The sequence below is a fragment of the Trichechus manatus genome, unplaced genomic scaffold (assembly GCF_000243295.1).
Source record: "Trichechus manatus latirostris isolate Lorelei unplaced genomic scaffold, TriManLat1.0 scaffold00110, whole genome shotgun sequence".
In the NCBI taxonomy this organism is placed as follows: Eukaryota; Metazoa; Chordata; class Mammalia; order Sirenia; family Trichechidae; genus Trichechus; species Trichechus manatus.
The window spans coordinates 4,803,745-4,829,461 of NW_004444046.1; the positions used below are offsets into that span (position 1 = coordinate 4,803,745).

General features: G+C 34.9%; 2 protein-coding genes across 12 annotated transcripts in view; one reads left to right on the forward strand and one right to left on the reverse strand.

The window, feature by feature from the left end:
• The window catches only part of GPR160 (G protein-coupled receptor 160), a 79,543-nt gene extending 70,889 nt beyond the window's left edge, over positions 1-8,654 (forward strand). The window contains exons 5-6 of the transcript XR_002825183.1: positions 1,848-1,927; positions 8,348-8,654. The gene's annotated coding sequence lies outside the window, so the exon portion shown is untranslated. The remainder of the gene's footprint in view (positions 1-1,847; positions 1,928-8,347) is intronic.
• The window catches only part of PHC3 (polyhomeotic homolog 3), an 89,237-nt gene that overhangs the window by 12,933 nt on the left and 50,587 nt on the right, over positions 1-25,717 (reverse strand). For 9 of the 11 annotated variants that reach the window (XR_002825182.1, XM_023737896.1, XM_023737898.1 and 6 more), the window contains 6 exons: positions 23,419-23,665; positions 17,452-18,323; positions 17,102-17,149; positions 12,922-13,072; positions 8,346-8,596; positions 5,208-5,367 (listed from right to left, as the gene is read on the reverse strand). Coding sequence is in view for 10 of the 11 variants with exons in the window: in XM_023737896.1 (XP_023593664.1) it covers positions 5,208-5,367; positions 8,346-8,596; positions 12,922-13,072; positions 17,102-17,149; positions 17,452-18,323; positions 23,419-23,665 (1,729 nt within the window). In the remaining variant the exon portion in view is untranslated. The remainder of the gene's footprint in view (positions 1-5,207; positions 5,368-8,345; positions 8,597-12,921; positions 13,073-17,101; positions 17,150-17,451; positions 18,324-23,418; positions 23,666-25,717) is intronic. The other 2 variants (XM_004383455.2, XM_023737903.1) reach the window with 1 other exon arrangement.

Genomic DNA, 25,717 nt, shown 5'->3' on the forward strand with positions numbered 1-25,717 from the left:
TAGTTATATCACATTAAAACAAAAATAATTTAAACTAATCTTAAAAATCACTAGTAGTTTTATAATTTCTAATCTCTGGTGCTTTTTTCAGGGTGTTCCCTATTAAGTTAGAATCTCCTTCCTCCACACCTACATCCATTACTTTCTTCAGGTTATAGCATAGGACCCAAGGAAACTTCCTACCTAAATCCTCAAGTACTAAGCAGTAGTCACCTATAAGCAAGCAACTTAATCTTCTTGACCAGTTTTCTCATCCACAGAAAGGTTTATAATACGTTCCCAAGAGTTGCAGTGAAGACTGAATGAGTGTCCAACAGGTAGTAGACATAAAAAATGACCGTTTCGTTGCCTATTTTCCACATAGAACTTAACAGAGTATGAAGAACTGCAATAAGTGCTCAAGAAATACTTCAATGAAAACTGTTAAATTTTTTAATCTGTTTTCTCACTTTCTTGCATCATCATGATTCCTACGCCAAGTCATATAAAATATGCAACAAAAGCACTCCACTAACAAAAGCTTAGCTGTGAGCACATATGCTTTTTCTATATTATCCATTTAACAAAGGCTATGAAATGCAGGCATGGATGAAAGTACTCTTTAAGTTCAGGCACTCGTATTTCCCAGTTCTACTGGAGAAGCAGATGAAAAAGTGCTAAGTCAAATGAAGGTAGCATGAACTACTAAAAATTCTGTGAAACAATATTTGAAGTTCCAAGGGACATCCAAATACATTATCATGACTGATCATGATAATCATGAGCTAACAAGTGATCATTTGAAGGAAATTCTCAAGAATACCTCCATAAGCAAACTTAATAGCAATGAGGAAAAGACAGCCTTAAACAAGTTAAATTAAAATGGTCCCTTCCCATGATCTTGAGATGGCTTTTACACAGCTATGACCCAGTCAGAACATCTGCCAACACATTCTTGGAACCTGAGGTCATAACTTCCAGGAGTATAGTTTTTACTTCGTCATGTCTATAACCTTGAAAAGCCTAAACCTGAGACAGAACCTGTCACTCAACCACCACTGCCACCAATCCAGCCCTGAAGGGTCTACTCCTCAAGCTGCTCCATGTCCAGGCTATACTGAACGTTTTGTTACAAAAGTGTTTATTAGTTAACAGAACAAGGTGCAACACCTCATAATAGGTTACAATGACTCATGAAGGAAAAATGTTTTTGCTGGTAAAAATAGAACATCAGTTTTATTTCTTATAAAGAAAACAGACACTAACAGATTTAAAAAATCCCTGTCCTAATGTTTGCTCAGATTTTTAACAAATCTGATGTTATTAAAGCTGTTTTTTCACATTTGTGAATCAAAAAATTATAGAGCTAAATGAGTTAAAACAAAAACAAGAAAAAACAAACCTGGTGAATTAGCTACTGAAAATGAGGACTTCTATGGCAGAGACACCTGGTCATTCTCCAACACCTACTTTCCACTCCCAAAGTAACCTAGCTAGGTACATGGTCACAAAGAATAAAAACCAAAGATTCTGTACTAGGTGCGGCCATTTCTGAATAATGGGATGTGAATGGAAATGCCTGCAAATTCCAGGTGGTGCCCTTTTGTCCATCTCATTGTTTAGAATGTAATTAGGAAGATCAGCTATTGTGGAAATGCGGGCAACATTCTAGGGATGGCAGAGCCATATAATCCCTGGGTCCTCAACACCGTGGAGCTGCTGCCTGAGCCCTGCGCTACTTACCCTTGGGTCATATCAGAGAAAACTAAACTTCTATCTTATTTAATCAAATACTATTCTAGGTCTCTATTAAGGGTGGCCAAACCTATATCGTAACTAATACAAGTCCCCAACTTTTTTATAAAAAGGAGTTACTTTCTAATTTCTCTGAAGACCTGAGATCACATGAGGAGAGAGGGAGAGACAAAGAGATGGAAACCATAATCAGGTAAGACACTAAGATATTTTGGTAAATCACATTCTATCGGTTGGAGATTCTGGTTATAGAACAAACCAAGTAGAACCTTAGTTTATCCTTTAAAAAGGCAGTTTATTACTTTCTAACCCTGAATTTTTTTATACTGAATTAGATTGTATATACTACTAAAACCAAAGCCACTGAATAGGTGACATCACTATTTCACACCACTTCCCACAGACACCGAAGTACATGGTAACAGACACTGGAATTATAAAATTACCTTGAGAAATTCAATTATGAAGTATTTAAAATTTTAGCTCACTTTATGTAACTATGTCTCCAGTATGAAATACATTAATCATCTTTAAATCTTCCTTTTCCTTCCTCGTCCCACCATGACTACAGGTGCGAACTACATGTCTAAACCTTCTACAGTCATCCTACAGATGACTAAATTTTTCAAAAACATGTTTTTGCTCATGTGACCTGCCTACAAACCAGTAACCATCATTTGACGAGATAACTCCTAACTCCTTAGTCTGATATCCAGCATACTCTATAATCTGACTGCCAGTTTTACTTCCCACTACTTCTCTAACCCAACTCTCTTCTGTTCACTGCCTCCGGAAGTCACCTGGCACTTAGACATTCTTTGTGCACTTATTCACCGTGTTCTAAACTGAAATGTTCTTCCTGTTTGTTATCTTAAATCTATGCTTTATTAGCCAAGACCCAGGTCAAATTCCATCTCTATAGGAAACTCATCAAACTAGAAATAGTCTCAGCCAATTTTAAAGTCCTAAGTTCTTACTGTCTTTATAATTCATGTTCCTTAGTTATCTTTTTATTATGGAGATTCTATAGTTCCAAACTAAATTAAAAGCTCCTTGAGGGAGAGGGGTTGTATATTACTTCTACATATAGTTTTCAGGCTGTAGTGGAATCTAGTATGCTATACATGTCTATTATATCATAAACCATGAGTATCATAAAACATGCTGTGAAGCTTCCTGAAAAGTCTTCCGTGTTCTTCCAATGTGTGAACACAAGGGGGCATACTATAAACACTTTTAACCTAGACTTTCATTTACACACGTATTGTAGATAGAAGTAAGAAAAACGAATCCCTGCACGTTTATCTTGGCTCTTTTCATTTCAAATAAAAATTTTTTCTCAGATAAAGTAGTATTTGTAACTAAAAGCAAGCATTCCGGGATTAAATGGAATTAAATTCATAATAACAAAAAGCAAAATGTAGACCATGTTTGAATTCTAATAGGAACAAAATAACTATAAAGGGACATTTTTTTTTTAAAAAACAGCTGGAGAAATCTGACTATGGAATTTTGATTAATATTGTTATGTGTGACATGGCATTGTAGTCATATAAGAAAATATACTTATTTTTTAGAGATGCACACTGACGTATATAGTGATGAAATAAAATAAGGACTATATCTTTCTTAAAATACTAGAGAGAGAGGTATTGATGGAAAGAAGGCAGGCAGGTGGGCGAAAGGGATGGATGAAGCAAGCATAGCAAAATAATGTTGAAATTCGGTGATAATGTTGAGTCTGGGTGATTGCGGATTCATTATATCATTCTAATTGTATCCATGTTTGAAAATTCTCATGGTTAACATTCTTTTAAATAAAAAATAAGAAATGGAACTCAGTATAAGTTAGCAGTAAGAATCAAATTTTACACTTCTATTATACTCTTTGGAGCCCTGGTGGCTCTGTCCTACTCTGTCGCAATGAGTTGGAATCGACTTGATGGCAACAGGTTTGGTTTTTGGGTTTTTATTGTACTCTTTGCTATTCAGAGTCCAGGTGGCACAGTGGTTAAGTGATACGGCAGCTAACCAAAAAGTCAGCAGTTCAAATCCACCAGCTGCTCCTTGGAAACCCCGTGGGGCAGTTCTATTCTGTCCTCTAGGGTTGCTATGGGTCGGAATCAACTTGATGGCAACAGGTCTTTGCTATTCAAATAAGGAATAAAATAGTAATGAAAACACTGCAACTGTTTATAAAGTACCAACAATGATAGAAGTGCCCTCCTTTTAAGAGTTAGGAAAACTGTGACCAAGACAATAAATATCTACTTTGCTTATCAAAAGGTTATTTTGCTTAATTTAGTAAAGTACAGGCACATAACATATGCTCAATAAATACTTGCCAAATAAATTCATTTTAGATAAAATATACTAATATATTGAGGATAATTACTTAGATACAGGTGTTCACTAATTCACTACTGTAGAACCCTGTCTATACTAAATGCTATTTAAAAAAAACACCATTGCTATCAAGTCAATTCCGACTCATAGTGACCGTACAGGAAAGAGTCAAACAATCCTACAGGGTTTCCAAGGCTGTAATCTTTATGGAATTAGACTGACACATCTTTCTCCTGCAGAGTGGCTGGTGGGTTGGAAGTGCTGACCTTTTGGTTAGCAACCAAGCACTTAACCACTGTGCCACCAGGGCTCCCTCTAAATGCTATCAGTTTACTTAAATTGAACTATATCAATTACAGGATCATGAATAGAGTCAGTCAGGGACAGTCTCACAAAGATGTTCCTACAGAACAGAGCTAGTTTTTTTTTAATCAGAAATTCAGAATCTCACTCAAAAAACTACTAAAAGCATTTGCTGATTTTAATAGCAAACTCCAGGTATAAAGTATATCACTTCATGTTTGTTTTTCTGCTTAATTGTGTATACTACTCTGACTGCTATGGAATATTCACTATTAGAATAAAGTCTATAAAAAAGGATTCTTCTTTATAATTTTAAGGAGATCTGGTGATGTTTTTCTCTTTGAACAAATTTAATCACCTCCTGATTGAAGAGTGTATTCCTAATACAATTGTAATATTCACCTGATATCAAACATCAGAATGTGGAAGTCTAAAAACCAAACAACCCAGAAGCTCTGAATTTTTAAACAAACTTAGTGAAATATTCATTTGTTACTTAAGTCTGCTCTTAAAAAAAAATAAAATTGGTTACTTTGATCCTAAAATTTTGAATTACTTCCCCTCACATGTAATGGAACTTTTCCCACCCATACTCTTTCAAAGTCAAACTGACATCATGAAAATTAACACCTATCTTGCTATTTTAGGTATTTGGCCATTGAGAGCCTGTTTAGCTTTCCCATTATTTTGGTCAAATAATGTAACATGACTAAAACAGTAAATACTTTCAAGGGAAAATCTCTGTAGGATAAAAATCCAAGTCCTTTCTCAAGCAGTAAAAGTCAACGTTAATTTAAAGGGCCTCTTAAGTGAAATCCACACACCTTCAGCAATCATGTCTTCCATCTCCGTGTCAGATGAATTATCCACGTGCTTTGTATTGTTGTGCAGTTCGGGCTGAACACACACAGAACTTATCACCTGATTATCCAAAAGAGGCCTTTTTTTCATGGGCTGCTCTATTAGCAAAGATGAACGACTCACCTTTAAAAGGAAGAGAGGATAAAATAAAGTTTAAAAAGATATTCCGCAATAACTTGTTTAAAAAACCTCTTGAAATGAATGGTATCTGTGATAATCTACTTGTTCAGTTAGTCAGATCCATTCACTAAGTGCTTTATTCCCTGGGGAAAGGTTATGCAACCCGGACAGAAATGCTTTCTTTCAAGTCACCAGCAGTGTGGCTGCTTCAAAGTCTCACTCAGGTAGGACCTAGGGTTCTAGTACAAGCAAGTAGTTAAAAAATAGTCTTAAAAATTTAGCAGTGATCAAAATAAATACTAATCATCGAGTTATCCTGCATTATGAATACTTCAGTAGCTAAGCCTAATACTGAAAAACAAAGGCACAACTATCAGCATATTGAGGAGGAGTTTTTTTTTTAACTTTTTAAAATACTATCCAATTAAGCAGTTCCTCTCTTAAGGAACTGCCTGACTAATTATTTTCCTTCAAAAACTTTAATTTTTTTCCATATGAGTGCAAAACAAATAAAAGACCAGGAATAAATCTTTAATTAGCCAGTACTGTCAATTAATTGATTTGTTTTCTGCAAACAACTTTTAAGATTTATTTTTCATGCATAAAGCTTTTTATTTGTAAGGTAATTTCCTCAGGACAGAGCCTCTAGAAAGGAATTACTAGTTTAAAAGACTTTTAAATTAACTAGAAAAGTTTTGCTTTCTCCAACAGAAGAATAACTATTTATTTTATAGGTAAAGGAATTAATGTTCAAACTGTTGGGGGACTTTACAAAAGAGGAATCAGGAGTAGAAATCAAGTCTCCTGACTCCTAATTCAGCAATCTAATCCACTATAATCACACAAAGAAATGGAAAAATCTTCAAAGATGAATATTAAAATCAAAAACAAAAAATATTCGTTATGTTTAATATACCTGGTTAAGTCATGAATGCAACTTTAGAAATATTTTCAGCAAAAACAAAAATATTTACTGATTTGCTAGCGAGCCCTCAGCTAATTCAGAAAAACAGGATGACTAGAACATCTGAGTCTGTAAGAATGCTGGCTAAAAGTCTCTAATATCTGCTACATACAAGAAAAAACAGCTAATTGGAAATTTCTACATTTAACCTTAGCAAATAAATCACCACAAACTTCTAAATTTTGTTCACTTTTGTTAATATATTTAATATATCTCAAATAGAATTTATGGACGTTATTGCTCAAAAAAAATAATCCTGTTAACGGCATACACTTCAAGTGAGTAAATAAATTTAAATAATCTTTCTAGAAAATAATTTAGCAATATATATCAAGAGTTTTCTGAATATATATGGAATGTGATCCTATAATTCTACTTCTAGGAATTTATGCTAATTAAATTATTAAAAATGTGGACAATTACTTATATACAAACACATTCATTTCAGTACTGTTTGAACAGTGAAAAAATGGAAACCTAAATATCCAAAAATAATGGAAGGATTACATAAAATATGGTTGTCCATAAAGTAGAATATTATGTAATCTTTCAAAATGCTTCAAAGTACTGTTAATGATATGGGAAAATAAATGCTAATGATATACTAACAAGCAGTATACACACACACACACAGAGTGTACAAATATATACAGTACTAATATTGATCATATTATGTATATGTTATATATATATAAACACTGTGGGATTACTGGGGATTATTCTGCACATTTTTCAAATTTTCCATTTAGAACATGTATACTTTTGTGATCAGAAAAAAAAATTAAAATTGTCACCAGTGATATTGTTAATAATAGCTATTGCTAGTAAACGACAGGCACTACACAGAGCAATTTATGCACATTTAACTCTCACTACAACCCTAGGAGCAGAGTATCATGTCCACTTGCCAGATGAGCAAAATGAAGATCAGAGAGGTTAAAGGACTTCACAAAAGTTACAGTCAGTATGCGGCACAGCCAGGACTCCAACACTGAATTGTAGGGAGAAGACACTGTTCCTCTACTGACTGTATCAGAATTCTTACAGGAGATCCAAGTATAACACACATACAATAAACAACACAAAGGCAATTTACTGGGTAACCAACTGTCACAATGCCATACTTTCACTACCCATAAATCTGAAAATCGGGGGAATCAAAAGTCTTCAAAATAAATATCTTAGGTTTTTGTCTACTCTTTGATGTATTTTTAAGGAAAAATGTTCATCTCCAAATATTAGCATATAAATTACATGTTTAAAAAAAAAACAAACTCACTGACATCAAGTCAATTCCGACTCACAGCAACCCTACATGACTGAGCAGAACTGCCCCACAGGGTTTCCAAGGAGCAGCTGGTGGATTTGAACTGCCGACCTTTTTGATAGCAGCCATGCTCTTTAACAGCTATGCCACCAGGGCTCCAAACTATGTATAGCTAGTCTCAAATTATAACACTTTCAGTAGTAGATGTAGATTTTTTCAAATCTAACTGAAGGCTGAGATATAGGAACAATGAGAAAATCTATTTGCTAATTATAAACCATCAATAGGGTAACTTCTGATATATTCCCTTCCCAGATCATTAGGAAATTAATATTGCTTGCGCTCAAGTTAAAAGCTCACAAGGCATGATATTATATAAGCAACATCCTTTTTAAACTAATACACTTTAGGTGTCATTTCAACCCCCTTTAAAAAAAAAAAGAGAGAGAGAAAGAAGGTTTATTCAACTGGGGTAAACTTCCAACTGCCTCTTTCTAGAAATTATAAAATTGGTACCCCATGTCCTGAAACTCCTTTCACTTTTTTCCTTAGTTTATACAACTAAATCGCTAGTATAAAATTCTGCAAATATATTTGCAAATATACAAAGAGAAAGACTGCCTAGATACAAATCTGACAACTTTTTAAAAATAAAATTATGAGCTTTTTATTAGAGAATAGACTGACACTAAAAAAAAAAAGTCACATGAATAATAAATTAAAAAAAATACAAATTTGCTTTCTACTTACAGGAAATGGCTCCAATCCCTCCTGAATCACAAAGCCTTCAATAACATGGGTCAAGATCTGTGGTTTAACAATAGCCTGTGGAGGTCTGTTTTCTATATTGTGAATGCTACTGGGCACAGATGTACTACTATTCCTTGTAGCTGCAGCTGGAAGTAAAAGTGGAGGTGGAGGAACAGAAGCATGTGAAGGATCTGATGGAGATTTAATTACTGAAGCACTGACTGATGCCACAGCAGGCAATTCCACTTGTTCTGGAGGGAAAAAAAGTGATTTTTAAAAAAAATCTTTAGCATTTTGTCCAAGTAAATATGAAAGAGAATAAAAGAATAAAAATAGCAATAACAGGTAACATCTGGTGGTTTAAAACACTGTTCTAAGAACTTCATATTTATTGTCTCATTTAATCTGCACAATAACCTTATGAGGTATATACTACTGTTATCCCCACTTTACCAAAAAGGGAATAAATGCCCAAGGTTATCATTCAGACCTTAGTTAAAAAGAACTGTCCCAGAAGACATGAAAAAGTTTCAGAATGTCAACTTAAGAATAATTACTAAAATGGTTGCTTTTTTTTTTTTTTTACACTGACAGATATTAAATTCCCAATGTTTCTGTTTATATATTCCAAATGGTAGGGAGAGAAGTACTTTGAAAATATGCTTAAATAAAAAAGGATCATGAAATCCATAGAATAAGTAGAGATTTTAATGGGTTACACAGGTCATCACCCTTAATTTCAAGCATTTTAATAAGAGTCACACAAATGTTGTCAATTTGGTAGAATACCACAGCACCAGGCAAGTTCAAAACCCTGGGCTGGATCACTGTGATTCCTCCCCTTCAGACTTATTATGAAGACATAATAAGGTAGACCTAATAGTCCATGATGGAGACTTTACCTACTCAATCAGTGACAATGACCCCTTACTACCATACTAAAGTGGAAAGATAGAACCACCTGATATCCAGGAATATCAGTGCGTACAGATGTCTGATGGGGGAGGAGGGGAACTCGTGTAAAGATAATACTTACTGAGCACTTATTATATACCAGATACTGTATAAGGTGCCTTACATGTTGTAACTCATTCAATCCTCATAAGCAGCCTATGGGTAGATACTACTATCTCCACTTTATAGATGAAGAAACCAAGACACATAGAGATTAAATAAATTGCCTAAGGGCACACAGCTATTAACTCTTGGAGCTGGGATACTAACTCAGGCAGGATGGCTCTAGAGGGGATGCTCTTAATTGCTATGCTAACTTCTCTCCATTAGTATGAAATGGATTGATACCCCTTATCAAAGATGCTCAAAATACACCCAGTTAGGTAGAAGAAAAGAACAGGAATGCCTTGAAGATAAAAAAAAAAGTCAGCTAATGAAAGTGCAAGAGATCATCTGTGTAGTCTCAGAAACAGAAAAGCTAAGAGTTCAAATTTAGTAACTCTGATGTGATTAATATCATCATATGGCTTATAACAGCATTATTACAGCCAAAAATCAATCTAGTTAAAATAATCTGCTAAAATAAACATTTTTCCATTGGAGGGGAAAAAAAATAAATCTATAGGGAATTGAAACATCATCATTCCTTACAAATTTACACATACTTTGTTACACTGGAAATATAAAACAGTGTTAAGCACAATTTGGTTTGTTCAGAAAATACTGCTCTGTATATGTTCTAATTAATTTTTAGATCATACATACAAATTTGCCAATCTTATGTGGTCCAGGTTTTTTTAAAAACAGAGATATTACACGAACCAGGGGCTCATCTACCCTGAGATCAGAACTAGATGGTGCCCAGCAACCACTACGGACCACTCTGACCAGGGACAGAATAGTTGGTCCCTGACAGAATGGGAGAAAAATATAAAGCAAAACTCAGATTCTTAAAAAAGGCCATATTTCCAGGACTATCGTCCTGAGATACCCTTTAAACTTTGAACTGAAACTACTGACGGAGGTCACCTTTCACCTCAATAAGAGATTGGATCATGAAATAAATAATTTTACCCATAAGTACTGTGCTCCATTAAAAAAAAAAGAAAAATCCACTGCTGATGAGTCGATTCCAACTCATAGTGAACCTATATGACAGAGGAGAACTGCCCATAGGGTTTCCAAGCAGCGACTGTGGATTCAAACTGCTGACCTTTTGGTTAACAGCCATAGCTCGCCGTAGCTCTTAACCACTGTGCCACCAGGGCTCCTGATTTACGTGTCATGAAATATTATTCTTTTAATTTTTTTGTTCAACTATTTAAAAATCTAAAAAATCATCCTTTAGCTTGTAGGCAGAGGGAATGATGTACCCTGTGTGTTGTAGTTTACCAGCCCCTGATCTAGATAACATATTCATAAATTTTTAAAAATAACAAAAAACATGTGCTTTAGGACCTAGACATTAAGCTACACATTATATTAATGTTTTAGTAAAATGCCTAGAATTCACCATAACTTTCACATTGTGAGGAGAATACAGTAGATCAATTCATACATAGCATTGAAGTAGTAAATAAGAATTTGAATGCTTGAGCTCAAGATATCCAAGTCTCTCATAGGAATTAGTGAGAAGTTTATTTAGTGGCTACCAGGGGCAGGCAGGAGGGAGGGGAAAAGGGGGACTTACTGCTTAGGGGACACTGAGCTTCTATTAAGAGTGATGAAAAAATTTGGAAGCAATAATGGTGATGGCTGAATAACATGATACGTGTGAAGAATACTGAAACGCAAATGTTTTGTTATACATACATTTACTACACACAAAAAAAATTAGTGAGGCTTAACTTAAGTACTGTCTGGGAGAGAACATTAAAAAGCATTTACTGAGTGTGGATCACAAGCAATTGTAAGCAATGTCAGATATGACTCAGAATGCTCTGATTTTTAGACAGTATAATTTAAATCTTTTGCTAGAACTTCAATTTATTCCAATTCTGTAAGCTAGAAATAGCTTGACACGTGCATCTGAATGGACATATGAAACACATCTGTACAACTCACTAAAATTAGAAGACTAAAATGATAAGCTGTTTTTAATTTGGATGGTATTTAACAATTTATAGAAACTCTGATGGCACAGTGGTTAAAGCGCTAAGCTGCTAACCAAAAGGTCAGTGATTCAAACTCACCAGTTATTTCATGGGATAAAGATGTGGCAGTCTGCTTCCATAAAGATTACAGTAAACTTGGAAACTCTATGGGGAGCAGTTCTACCCTGTCCTACAGGGTCGCTATGAGTTGGAATCGACTCAATGGCAACAGGTCTGGCCTTGGTTAATAATTTATAAACTACTGGACTTGTCTAGTATTAAAACAATTTTTCAAGGCAGATAGTTCTTATTCATTCTTTAATAAACTAATTGTTCCTCATCAAAAAAAAAAAAACTTAGATTTTAACCTATCTTTTGCTACAGTTAACTACAGTAATAACTTAGTTTAATACTATCTCTAGTGGAAAAAAAAAGTTTGTTAGTGGTTACTGGGGCAGGGGGAAAGGGGAAAAGGAGGGTTAAAGGTGGTGGAAAAATCGCACTAAGGTTAGAGTTGCACAGCTGATTATTGTAATTGCTGTCGATAAGTTGTACACCTGTAAAAAGTTGAATTAGCAAAAGCTGTGTGATAGATACATTTATAACAATGACAAAAATAAAGAGTAGCTGCTAAGGCTGCTTATGTACAACCAAACACTTCATGGGATTTGGTTCCTTGGTTTGGAGGTTTAGGGTCATGGTCTCCTGGGACATCCCAGTTAACTGGCCTAATAACATGTTTAGTGCTTCTGTTCTACCTCCTAGTTCACTGAGTAGTACCTGGGGTCTTAAAAGCTTGCAAGCGGCCACCCAAGGCACAACAGTTGGTCTCTATGGACCTGCAGCAACAAAGGAAGAAGGAAAGCCAGGAACAGGAGGAACATATGGAATGTATGACTAATTGCCTCCATGAACAACTGCCTCCTTTGCCATGAGACCAGGAGAACTGGATGGCGCCTGGCTACCATTACTGAACATTTGGATCAAAGATTTCATAGAAGAATCCTGATCAAAAGGGGGAAAATGCAGAATAGAATTTAAAATTCTCATGGACTCTAGACTTTCTGGAGCCAAAGGGACTGGATGAACCCCTGAAACTATTGCCCTGAAATTATCTTTAAACTTTAAGCCAAAAATATCCCATGAAGTCATCTTAAAACTGAACAATATTTAGCTTCGCTAGCAAAAAAGGTCTTCCTTGAGCATTACACTCTTTTAAGAACTATATGGGATCAAAGTGACAACAGCAACTCAAAAGATTAGACAGAAACCTTAGGGGGCAGTGAGTTTATGTTAATGATGGAGGAATAATTCAGAAAAGGAGGGTGAAAATGGTTGCACAACTCAAAGAATGTAATAAAAGTCACTAAATTGTACATGTAGAAACTGCTGAACTGGTATATGTTTTGCTGTGTATGTTCTCAACAACAACAACAAAGAATCCTATGGAACAGAAACACACACATAAATTTTCCCATTACTAACATTTATTGAATACAATATTGCCTCACATCTAGGAATTTGCTCACCCAACAAAGGATGTTCAGAAGTCAAATCCTCTCTCCCCACAGTGATAGCTGCTGGAGACAAAGTGGGTGGTGGTGGGGTTCTGTCCATCCGGACACATTCATCTGCCTCTTCTGGCATTTCTTCTTCACACACATCTTCTACTTGATAAACCTGTGAAGACAAACCACACTGCCTTAAGATGTTGTCCAAAATACGTTCAATGAGATGTTCTTACTTTTTAAAAAATTAAGTTCTAAGTGTTTCAAATTTTTTTTAAAAAGTCAAAATGACTATACTGACAGTTTGAAAGGAACTCTGAAATAGCTCTAATGAAGTTTTTCATAATACTTGACAATATTTTACTAAAAGCAAGCTATGGATCAGTGTCTAGGGTAAAAATCACGAAGGTTTCTGAAAATACGATAGTCAAACTGGGATATATTTTTAATTTTGAGAATTAAAAAAAATTTTTATTTTCACACTCAAATAACTATTTTGGGAATTATACTATTGTTTCTGTTAACTTCTAGTGGTCATAAATCAAAACAGATACTAATATTTTTCACAGGGATACTAAGTAAATCTCCAAAATGACACAAAATGTATCAAGAAACATACTGCCTTGAGGACTGCATCTCAGGCTTTTCTTCATTATTAGTATATGAATTAAAGATACTTTCATGGAAAATAATGTCTGAGCGCCTACAAAAAAAGGTATGTGATTGTATCTTTTTTGTTTGTTGGTTTTTTGTTCTGATGAACAATTTTTATAAGCTACTATCAAGTAGAAAGAAAATACCTGTTCTTGAAATAATATCTACACACACACACACACACACACGTTCTTGAAATAATATCTACACACACACACACACACACACACACACACACCCTGAGCCATCTGGCACATTATTTTTTAGTTCTTTACTATTGCTCTATATTCGTGAGGAAAAGTTTTAAAGTCTTTAACTTAACTACCTTGTTATCCAATTGTCAAGATTACACTTAAGAAGATGGAAGCAAAAGCACTCTGAGAAGGAGGCATGTAACTAAACATAACTGAGCTTATTACTAACGCTTCATTAAACTTCAAGCTTAATTTTCAAAGTACACTTCCAGAGACTGACACAGGTATTTTAATTTGTCATCATTTTTTATTTATTTAGCCATTACTTTGAAAGATGATAGGTCACTAAAAACAAAGCCACAAAACAGTTCACCTCCCTTCTTTTATACACAAAGGTTATTATTTAAATTTACAAAGATTTTTTTTTAAGATTACTTAATTAAATTAATATTTCCAATAAGTGTTAACAAAATAAAAAACCTCTAAGCAACATTCATAAAAAAGTAAGTTTTTTTTAGTATGTATTTTTAATCAAGCTATTGAGAAGGTTTGATGATTTGAAGTATATAAAATTAAATATAAAAATGATCAAGATTTCAGAAACCAGCATAAACAATGAGCCATAAAAGCGACTATGAAATTTCATCTAGAAAGGAATAGTTAACAAGTGATGGAGTTTAAAAAAAAAAAAAGACCACTAAGTTTTTAAAGTTACTTGGTCACAATCCTCCATCTGGAAACCTGTTTTATTTACCAACAGATATCCCTTGTCTCATGTGTGTCCAGATCCTTAGATGTGAAGGCAGTCATTGGGGCACAATGCAACAATTATAGCTGCTAGTATCTGTTCATGATAATAAAAAATTATGATTATATCCAATACAGGGGAAAATCATCCCCCAAAAAGTGTCCTTGAGTTTAAAGAACAAAAAACACCTTCTAGTGAGGGGAATCTGCTGTAGTAGTGATCCATGAATTCATAATTACCTTAGTTTGGCAAAGAGTGAGGGGGATGTTGATCCAGATGTAATTAGACAAGTATGGTTTTATCAACCAAGTCAACTATATCTATGTAGCATTCCTTTATATTATTTTTCTTTTGAAAATCATTATCCTTTCTTAAAAAGCTGAAACTCTGTAATCTCAGTATCATCACATTTACTCAAACATCTGCTACAGGATCTTTTAAGGAATGAAAGTTTGATCATGCATAGAATTCTGATTTTTTAAAAAATAATGAAAGAGTATTAAAGAATGGAGAGCCATAACACAAATACTGTATTTTAAAATAATCATTAAATACATTAAAATGCTTTTCATTCTTTATAGTTAAGCCTCACTATACATACTTTCTTCCACATTTCCCCAGTAAAGGCAAAATTAGTTAATGAATAAAAGCAGGCAAAGGCAAATCTGTCACAGACATCTGGCACCATCAGCATAAAAAAATCTAAATGCAACAACTGAAATATTGAATAAAGAGATGAAATGAAGGTTTTGCTCACAAGATCAATTTCTCTTTGGCTAGAACTATTTTAAAGATAGCAAAGACTGCCGAACTTGCCTCATTCCCGTCTCTCTCTGTTCCTAAACAAACTGAGGAACACTTATTAGTTCTGAATTATCTACTTCATCATATCTTATTTATCATACCCAAATATCAACGAAAATTCACCTTTACCTTTCAGACTTTCACACCTCTTAAGAAATAAATGTATCCTTCTACCTTTAAATGGAGCCCTGGTGGCGCGGTGGTTAAGAGCTATGGCTGCTAACCAAAAGGTCAGCAGTTCGAATCCACCAGCCGCTCCTTGGAAACCCTATGGGGCAGTTCTACTCTGGCCTACAGGGTCGCTATGAGTCAGAACCGACTGGACGTCACATAACAACAACCTTTAAATGTTTCAAAATAATCAGAAAACTGTAATTTGTGAAGAAGTCTTTTGATTTAAAAAAAAAAAAAAAATGCTGTCAAAGATAGAAAAGAAAAACAATAACAATTTAATAAACAGAGCTACAGTACTCAAAGAAAGCTAAAAGACAGCATGGGAACATCTACAGCAAGTGTAATGATCGTATCAGTGACAGCAGAGAACATTATTATTTTCGTGGGAAAAAAAAATCTTCCAAAATGAGATAATATAAATTTTCTCTTAATTAAAAAGGAGGAGGGTGAGAAGTAACAGAAGTAGACCTTAAACACTGTTAGCTTTGATTTAATTAGTTTTAAAGTATTACTATATTTGTGATATTTCTATTCCAAATATCTTCCCCCAAAGTTACTCTAATAAAAACAATTAGAAAAATATATGGAATATAAAGAAATTTTATTTTTAACTTGAAAAATCACTCAACTAGAAAGTGAGAAAATTAAATTATATTTGATTTCTTTGAAGGTACTGTACACTTCTTATGTCCCTGTCTCTATGTTACAATATCCATTGTAAACTCTTCAAAAACCCATTGAAACAAAACATGATAAAGAAATGAATGACAAACACTTCTAGATTTCCACTGTTGTTTTTGTCAAGTTCTCTTTTTAATAAAACTGAATGGGAAGTGGACATTCAATCTCTTTATGTCTATTAAGGTCAGTCAGAATGATAATGAAAAATCTATACGCTTTCATCCTGAGAACTAGAATGTTTCCCATTAAGGAACAGACCTTTAAACTCCTCTCTTTTCTGAGCTAAAAGTTTTTAACCTTTAAGGGATAAATCCCTTCAATGAGATTTGATATAATACCTCCCTTTGAGAAGATTGTTTTCCTCAGTTAGAAATTATGAATTTGATCATTCTGAGTGAACATTTAGAGACTTCATTTCAATTTTTATTGTAAATTATTTTATAAATAAAAAAATCCTCCAAAGAATGTTTAAAGTAAAGATTTCTCAAGATAATTTTCCTTTCTAGGCAAGATGTACTGTTTTAGAGGTTTATTCTGATAAATCTCACACAATCTCAATTATTCAAAATCTTTACTCCTCCCAATGGATTTTTTATCCTCAATATTAAATTCAGCCACTGAAATTTTGAACTTTTTAAATGAGAAATATGTTAAGTATATACTTTCTCTTAGAAATAAAAATTTAAGTTTAATATTCTATAAAATGGTTTACAGTTAATGTTTTTGTAAACTTGGATTCTTTCCTAGAATAAATGCTTTTTATAAAATTTTAATTACAAAACACAAATTTACAAAAAAATTACATCATATAAGCATACCTCGACCTTGAAACAAAAGCCCCTTAAGGCCCAGAATTTCAGAATGCATACAACCAAAAGGTTAGCTAGAGAAACCATAAGTTTAAGAACATACAAGCCAACAGAAGGGATCTATGAAGGATAATCACCTTAAGAGAAAAAACTTTGTGCAGATGACACTGGTTCAAATGCATTCCCTTGGGGAAAAAAAATCAACTCTGTAAAGATAGCAGATGGATTTGTTTAAATAGTAATAAAATTAACGAGGGACTTTAATAACCATCAAACCACAAATTATCAAGCATGCAACCATACTACAACAAACAATGGCTTTTTTTTTTTTTTTGCCCATATAGCATGTTTGTCAGACACTGACATCTGGAGATTTCAAGCTTTTTAAATTCACAGGCATTTAGATCTAGCGATATAACACAGTGTGGGAAACAATAGTTTTTACTTTCAGTTCAGCAAGAAATTCAAAGAGCTTCCAAGGGCTTACCACTGGTGGATCAACAGGTGCTGGTGGTTGTACTTGTAGGTTTACCGCAACAGTCTGTGGAGGAGGAAGAGTCTGAAATGGCAACTGGACCAAAGCTTCTGCAGCTGGAAGTTCCTCTTCTGACACCAAGGCATTCTGCACCAAAACCTGGCCCTGGGACAGAATTTCAGGCTGCACTTGTAAAGACTGCATAGACTGCAAGGGCAGTGGTGGAATCTGAGCTGGAGGAGATGTCGACATCTGTGGAGAGGTTGCGATTGGGATTGGAGAGGACTGCAGGGTTGAATATTGCTGGTGTGATGCTGGAGATACAATCTGCTGACCTGGGGACACCAAGGCGGACTGCTGAACTGGGCCAATGTGCACAACAGGGGAAGCCGGAAGTGGAAGATGGGATGGAAGGTTCAGCTGTGCTGTAGCTTGTACCTGATTAGCAGTGGACTGCTGCAAGTTTGGGCCTGGCTGGAGAGCTGATGACACAAGAGGGTGTGGCTGAATAAGTGCTTGTGGATGAATAATTATAGTAGGAGACTGACTCGGTGAGTGAGGTGGTGGAGGAGACACTACTACAGATTGCTGTGCTGACTGTGACTGACTAGGAGACACTGTTAGAGGAGGAGGATGACTCTGAATCGGCGAACAATGTTGTGACTGGGCATTACTAGGAGCCTGAGGAAGGCCATGGTTTTGGAGTGGTATACAGTGTTGGGATGGGGGTGGGTCTTGAGTTGGATTTTGAAGTGTGATTGGCTGAATCTGCTGTTGCTGCTGCTGTAATATCAGCTGATGGTGGGAAACCTTGGGAGGTGGTGAATGAAGAGGAATTTGTTGATGTTTTATTAGAGAATGAGGTTGAATTGGAGAATATGAAGCTGTGAGGGAAAAAAATGAAAATTAGTATTTATTTCAAAATATCATAGACATTTTCAAATAAATCTAAAGGAGGCAAGTCTTCACATCAAAAGGTCATAATCATCAGAAATCTATTACAAGTCTTCCAGACAAGAGTGATTTGAAAATTTAGTGACAAACAGCTTTTCCTTGGAAAACTACAAAGATTTTTGTAAATTAAGCTGTACTGTGATAAGCTCCAAAAGAAAACTGCATGAAACAATTGACTCATAAATCTGATTCTACACATAATTTATTTTTATTAAACTTTATAAGTTTCCAGGATATCTGCATTAACCTTTGGCAAAGTTTATCTACTTGAACTTTTTCTTTGGGTGGGAAGCAGAAGAGTCCTACTGAACAAATAAAGTATATATAACTTCAAAATTATAAAGCTGCTATACTAAAATCATAAACTAAAGGTCACACTTTCAAATCTATGTGTAACATGCAATAATCAAGGTAATTACTTATAAAGCTTTCCAAAACAGTTTGTATTATTTGAACCAGAAAAGAGAAATGTTTTGTATAAAAGTTTAATTCAACAAATTAAGCAAAAAACACAGTGTAAATCCTGTAGCACAGTTAAACAATGACTGTAACTAAGAACTGAAACCTCAGGGGTCATTCCAAATCCAGGAGAGGACTAAGTTTTGCTGGCAAAGAGAATGCAGCAATCAGAGGTACGTGCTTTCTAAATAAATGATCTTGTTTACTCGTCCCCCCCATAAAAAACCTCCAGTAATCTAAGTGATGGTATCATTTTCTCCACTGAGAAGCCACTCACAACAGGGCTAACACATGTAAGAATTAGCATAATCAAGTTGTAAGGAGTTCCCCCATCATAATGCCTCTTCTGTGCACTGGTGCATCTGTTTTACACAGAGGGAGATGCTGGTGAAATCCTATCTAAATAAGAATGGAAACTGGGGTGACCACAAGATAAACTGAAATGACGGCTTAATACTAAAATATGCACATTTAAATATCTGTAAAAATCATACACATTTAAAATGGCTCTAAAGACAGAGCAAATTTTTTTTCTAAATCTCAGAATGTTAAGATAAAGACTATAACACTTTGCATCTATTTTTATATTCAACCACATTTCTGACAATAGCCTCGTAAAAACTTCCAACATTTTTTTTTTTAACATTTTTGCATTTGGTTGGTATTATTTAAAATTTGCGGTCTCCTTTAAAGAAATTAACATCTGATTAACATCTCAAGAAAAAGGCATTTCGAAGGTCTGACACAATTGTCAAAAAATGGAAATTACATGTAAAATCTAACAAAACAATTTTCATGTATTAACTACAATAGCACTTCAAACTAAGACTCGAAATTGTATGTCAGTACTTTATAAATGTGTTGCTAGATACTCTATATTGTAGAGCATTCCAAAAAAGGTGAATTAATAACATCTTGGATTTCTATAAAGCGCATTTCCTTCAAGGGGCTCAAGGTGCTTTCACATCTCTTTCACTTGTCCTCACAAAATGCCTGTCAAGTAGGTCAGAATAATTATTCCCCTTTTAAAGGTAAGGAAATGGATTTTTTACAAGCATAACAAGTAAAATTATGATTAAAATTTACCATATTCTTCAAGTGCAATGGAATTATAACCACTAGAATAACAATTCTTTTTGTGCTCTAGCAAATAAGCAATCTTTTTATGTAACTGATAGATTAAGGCTACCCTTTCACCTAAATTAAATGCTTCTCACATCAGAAATCAACTACCCAGCACATATATTACAGAATAATTATGAGGATATTTGAAAAACACTTAAATGTCATAGTACTCTGGAAAATCATAGCATATTTGTTAATTTTTCTAATTTCAATAAATACTAAAGAGTGGCCTTAAATTTGGAGAATTAATGATTAGCACCATCTCTCACATATGTATAACTCATTATTTACAAGATATATTATTTCATTCAATAGTTACAACAACCCTATGATGTACACAGGATACGACACTAACCCAATATATTACAAGTGAAAAAACTCTAAGTAGTTAAGTGACTCGCCTGAAATCACCTAGTTATCAAGGGGCAGAGCTGGGTTGCAAAGAACTCACAATCCTAATTGAGTCTAGGGCCCTTTTCACTACACAATGAATAAATGTCTCCAAAAAACAGTACCAGTATATGTGTTTTAATTAGACTGATAGCATAAAAGCTCTAAAAACTGCTATTAGAAAAAAGAACTTCAGCACTAGTAGAGTTCACGATAATTTCCAGACTTTTGGCTGAAGTTTTCCTTTGCTTGATGTATTAAAAACAGAATTATTAACTATCAAGTGGGAACTCCACCTTCAAGGAGAAATTGATGCAGAAAAACCAAATGCTTTTAGCCTCCCAGAAATAACATATAAGGAAACAATAACCATGTTTATTTATAATCTTTAGGCTATACTACCTTGGAATACGAGTAGTTTTTTTTTTATATTTGAAAATGATCCATAGGAACAGGCATTTTTTTTAATTGGAGAAAAGGACAAATTACTAATTCTAGAATCTCTCAAAAAATCTTAGCTTCTGATTAACTTCCAAGCAATGAGAGCAGAAAAAGTAAAAGGGTGAAAAATACAGCTGCTGCCTCACCGTTAGTAAGATACGAATTCTTTGAATAACTGCAAGGCTTAAAACGTTTAAGTTTGGTAGCTGCAAAGGTTGATGGAGTTTAGGAATGTTCTCTGGTTTTATTTCTAACACCGCGGAATACTGGAGTTGGTTAATATGCATAAAATATGATTTTGGAATTGCAATTGTCCCTCAATGCCTGAGATTCTTTGATGGTTTTTGGCTCACTGGTCTCCTCCACACCTACAAAAAATATTGGCCATCTGAGCAAGGCAAACTATAAGGCTATTATCACAGAATCAATGAAAGGGGGAAGAGTAAGTTGCAACTTGGAACCAGGTATTGAGAGTTCAGGATACTGCAAATCTGAAAGCAGATCTTATCTGAACTAACCCTGAAAGAGTTTCTAGCTTTCTCTGAAGATACCACTGTCTTTGGAAGGAAATTAACCTACCCTTCGTTATAATCTATCAAAACTATAGGAATCACTAGAAATTGTCCCCTGAGCAGTCATTCCAAGCACAGTGGTTCATGTTGCTCCACACTGACTCTGTCAATACTGATTAGAAGCTGGTTTGAGGCTGAAAATACTCTGGACAGTGCAGTGCAAAAACCCAGTTATCAAGCCATAGAAAGCAGAGCCTGGCACACAGATGTTTATACAAAAGAATTCAAGTCTAACTATTCATGAGTGGATTTATTAATGTATGCATCATAACAAAGCCTGGACTTATCTAGGATTCAGATTTAACAGTCAGCAGAGTAATACTTCATTAGTGTGAATGGGAAAAATTGTGCAGTAATTTCTAAAACCAAATGGAAAAAGGAATCCTGAACTATTAATCCAACAAATATTTACTCCTACATAAAGTAGAGGGTCAGTGAAAAAGAAAAAGACCCTCAACGAGATGTACTGACAGAGTGGCTGCTAAAATGGGCTCAAACATAGCAACAATTTTGAGGATGGCGCAGGACGGGGCAGTGTTTTGCTCTGTTGTACAGTGTCAGTGTGAGTCAGAACCAATGGCACCTAACAACAACAATTTTATCTAAGTAGATATAAGGTACAACTAAGTGCTGTCAGGATGCAAGGATGAAATGGTGACTCTGAAAAAACATTAAATGAGTTAATAAGTGTAAAGTGCTAAAATACTGCCTGACACAAGTGCCCAATACTATCATCCTACCTTCACGGAGCTTTACTCCCTGGAAGTGAGGATCGGTAAGTATGTAAGTAACTATAAAAGAAGAAGTACCACAGGGGAGCATAAAAATGTTAAAGAAATTCAGAATGAGAAGAGAATTTAACTAGGGGAATCAGACAATTCTAAGATTTTGAGATTGGGTCATGCAGAGAATGTTGGCAATATTAGCTAGCACATGGAGGAAACATGAAAAGAGAAATCAGTTTAGGTGGAGAAAAGCAGACTTTAGTGATGTAAAATAAATCTTTTTAAAAGCAGAGTAGAGTTACAAAAGGATAGAAAGAACATGCTTACCTGATGTTGCTGCTGTCTCAAAGGAGGATTTTTTAAATTAAATATAAGTGAGATGTCTAGCCAAGTGCATCACACACATACAGACTCAGTAAAGATTAGGTATAAAAATCTATGCAGATATATTAAGAATAGGGGAGACCTAAGTATCCTTGAGAAGTAAAGGAAAGCATCCAGCATGAGAAAGACAAAAGCTGTTATAATAACTACTGGAGAAGGTCACAGGTAAAAGAAGATGGGACCAATGATACAAGCAAATGGTGCTGATGTTGAAGAACAGGTAATTCCTTAATATTATTAAAAGTGAAGAAAGCTCAACACTGTAAAGTCTGAGATGAAGAGACAAGACTGTAAGGAAGCTCACTCTGGATGGCTCCAACATTTTCAGTACGAGAACCATGAGTGAAGGTTCTCTGTAGACTGTGAAAGGCAGCACATGTGGGATTCAAAGCTTATTGAGAATGAAAGAAGATTTAGATTAATTCCCTGACATCTTCCTCTCAGAGATGAAATCAGAGAAAAGGGAAAAAACAACACAGTAAGGAAAATAATTATGCATAACCTTTTTTATGAAAAGTGACAAATTCCTCCCACTGATGAGAAATAATCTACTTGCTTTTTTATAAGCTTTTAATTTCACTCCACTAAAACTACAGGCAAATGTTCTGTTTAAAGCCAAAACATTTCAGTGATAAGGTGCACTGCTAGGTCTTACAAATGTTGATACCAGTACATATTGAAGATGTTAATCAAATGCCAATTTCCAAAAATGTCTATTTTATTGTTATAATTTGTTTTAGTTGTTGGGCTTTTCTAACTTTCCTAAGCAACAATATTGAGATGTTCTTTTTTTAATTTATAACTGTTTTTAAAGTATTACTTTTTAACTGTTTTAAAAGTATTATTCTTATTCAAGTAATAGAATCCTTTTTCTCTGACTGCTAAGAAAATTAATAATGCAACCATTTTCAATAGAAGTTTTATCCCACCTGGTGCTATTAATTGGTGAATACTTGATGTTCGGGTGACAGCTGTGCTTCGTGACTCCAGACTTGAACTTTCTCCTTTCTTATTACTTTCTGGAGAAGGATCTCGTTGGCTGATTTTAGAACTGGTCACGGTTGTTTTGTTATGACAAATTGTCAATGACTGAGTTTGGCCAATGCTTTTCGGTGGACCATTCTGTGAGCTAGATAATACACCCAACTTCTGGCTGCGTAATGTTAAATTCTGAACCTAAGAACCACATAACAAAAAATTAGGATGAAAACAGTTGGTTTTAAACAATGTGGTAATAACTGCCATTATAACTATGGCAACACATTTATACTCTGCTTTTCATACAAAAAGCTCCAAGCACTTGAAACAAATGATTAACCCTGAAGAAAAGGGGAGTTGTTATTGTAAGTAGCCAAATCTTAAATAAAAAGTAGAAATTTTTTACAATTAAGAGAAAGAATCACAAAGAGCTAAATGAAAACAGAATGTGTGTGTGCATGTGTTGCAAATGAACTACAAATATGAGGAAATTACTCTGCAGCATACTACATTTTAATGTTACCAGCTCTAACTGTAGAAATTATGAAGGAACATTAATCTTTTAAGCAAAGAAAATTAATCAATTAATCAAATCACCTACTCCATTGTGATTAGAATTATGAAAAGTATTTTTGATAAACTTTTTTTTTTTTAAGTTAAATTTTGTTGCTGTTGTATTAAATACTCACTTGCCTTTTGTGGACTAAATCTCATGCAAAGATGGTGCATGGTCCTGAAATGGGTATTTGTGATGGTTCCTTCTGTCTACGCCCGGGGCTATAATACCGGCAGTCTGAATGGTGGCAAGGCCCATCCCAATTACCTTCACCTGAGATTTATAACATTTCTAAGTAGCAAAACAGAAAATGCTTCTCTAATAACTGCTTGACTCTTTGTCTATCTGGAATGAATGCAAAGGAGCCCTGACGGTACAGTAGTTAAAACACTGGCCACTAACTGAAAGGTTGGTGGTTCAAACCCATCAGCTGGTCAGCAGGAGAAAGATGTGGCAGTCTGCTTCCGTAAAGATTTACAGCCGTGGAAACTCTATGAGGCAGTTCTATTCTGTCCTACAGTGTCGTTATGAGTTGGAATCAACTCAGTGGCTGTGGGTTTGGTTTTTTGGGAATGAATGCATCAAATACATTTTTGCTAGCACTGGCCCATGGCAGAAAACTGAGGTAAATGAGATTCTAAGATAATAAAGCAAATCATATACTGTTGCTTTGTAAATGTTCTTCAGTTTCATGCGTGTTCTGTCTTTACATCATTACTGATGCTCAAAGACTACACCTTCTCTTTCCAAGTATTCTCTCAGCCAACAGCAGGTACTACTAAATAAATGTCCACTTCAGGTCAGTCAAGGTATTAATCAATATCTTTCTAAGCTACTAAAAGAACTTTCTAAGTGAAACCACAGGGAGTATCTGCTCTGATTTTTCTCAAGTACTTTATCGCAATGTAAACATAAATGAACACCTACTCACACAATGTTTTAATGCAAATGAATACAAAAATGAAATATAATGAAATCCAGAATTGCCATACTGCCACTCAAAGCCCTCCACAACCTAGGTCCAAATCACTCTGAGCCCCATTTTCTACTACTCCAGTCCACAATTCTCATATTCTAGCCAAACTGCATTGCTTACATACCTTGCACTTCCTTCATAGGTATCCTGGCTCAAGCTCCACCTATCTAAAAATGCCATTCTTCCTCAAAGCTGTCTGCTGAAGCTCAACCCATTCTTAGTCAAAATCCTACTCATCCTCTAAGAAACCTTCCCGAAGTCCCTGGTTAAAAATAATTTCTCCCTCCCCTCTATACCACTTTTCCCACAGAATTTGGATCACATTGGTCTATAGCATCGAAAAATGTTCAGCTTCTTTTGAGAATTACTAATGTGTGTGTCTGTTAATGGAAACCCTCGTGGCGTAGTGGTTAAGTGCTATGGCTGCTGCTAACCAAAAGGTCAGCAGTTTGAATCCACCGGCGCTCCTTGAAAACCCTACAGGGCAGTTCTACTGTCCTATACGGTCGCTATGAGTCAGAATCGACTCTATGGCAATGGCTTTGGGTTTTTGGGGGTTGTGTCCGTTAATACTGAGCCTCCAGCTGACAGGCTCTCACCTCTGACATTCATTTTGGTACTCCCTGCAGTCCAGTGCTGCAGACATAACAGAACCTAAACAAGTCTGTGGGATTTTCCTATATCAGATTCTGGATTATATATTACATGACTTTTTTTT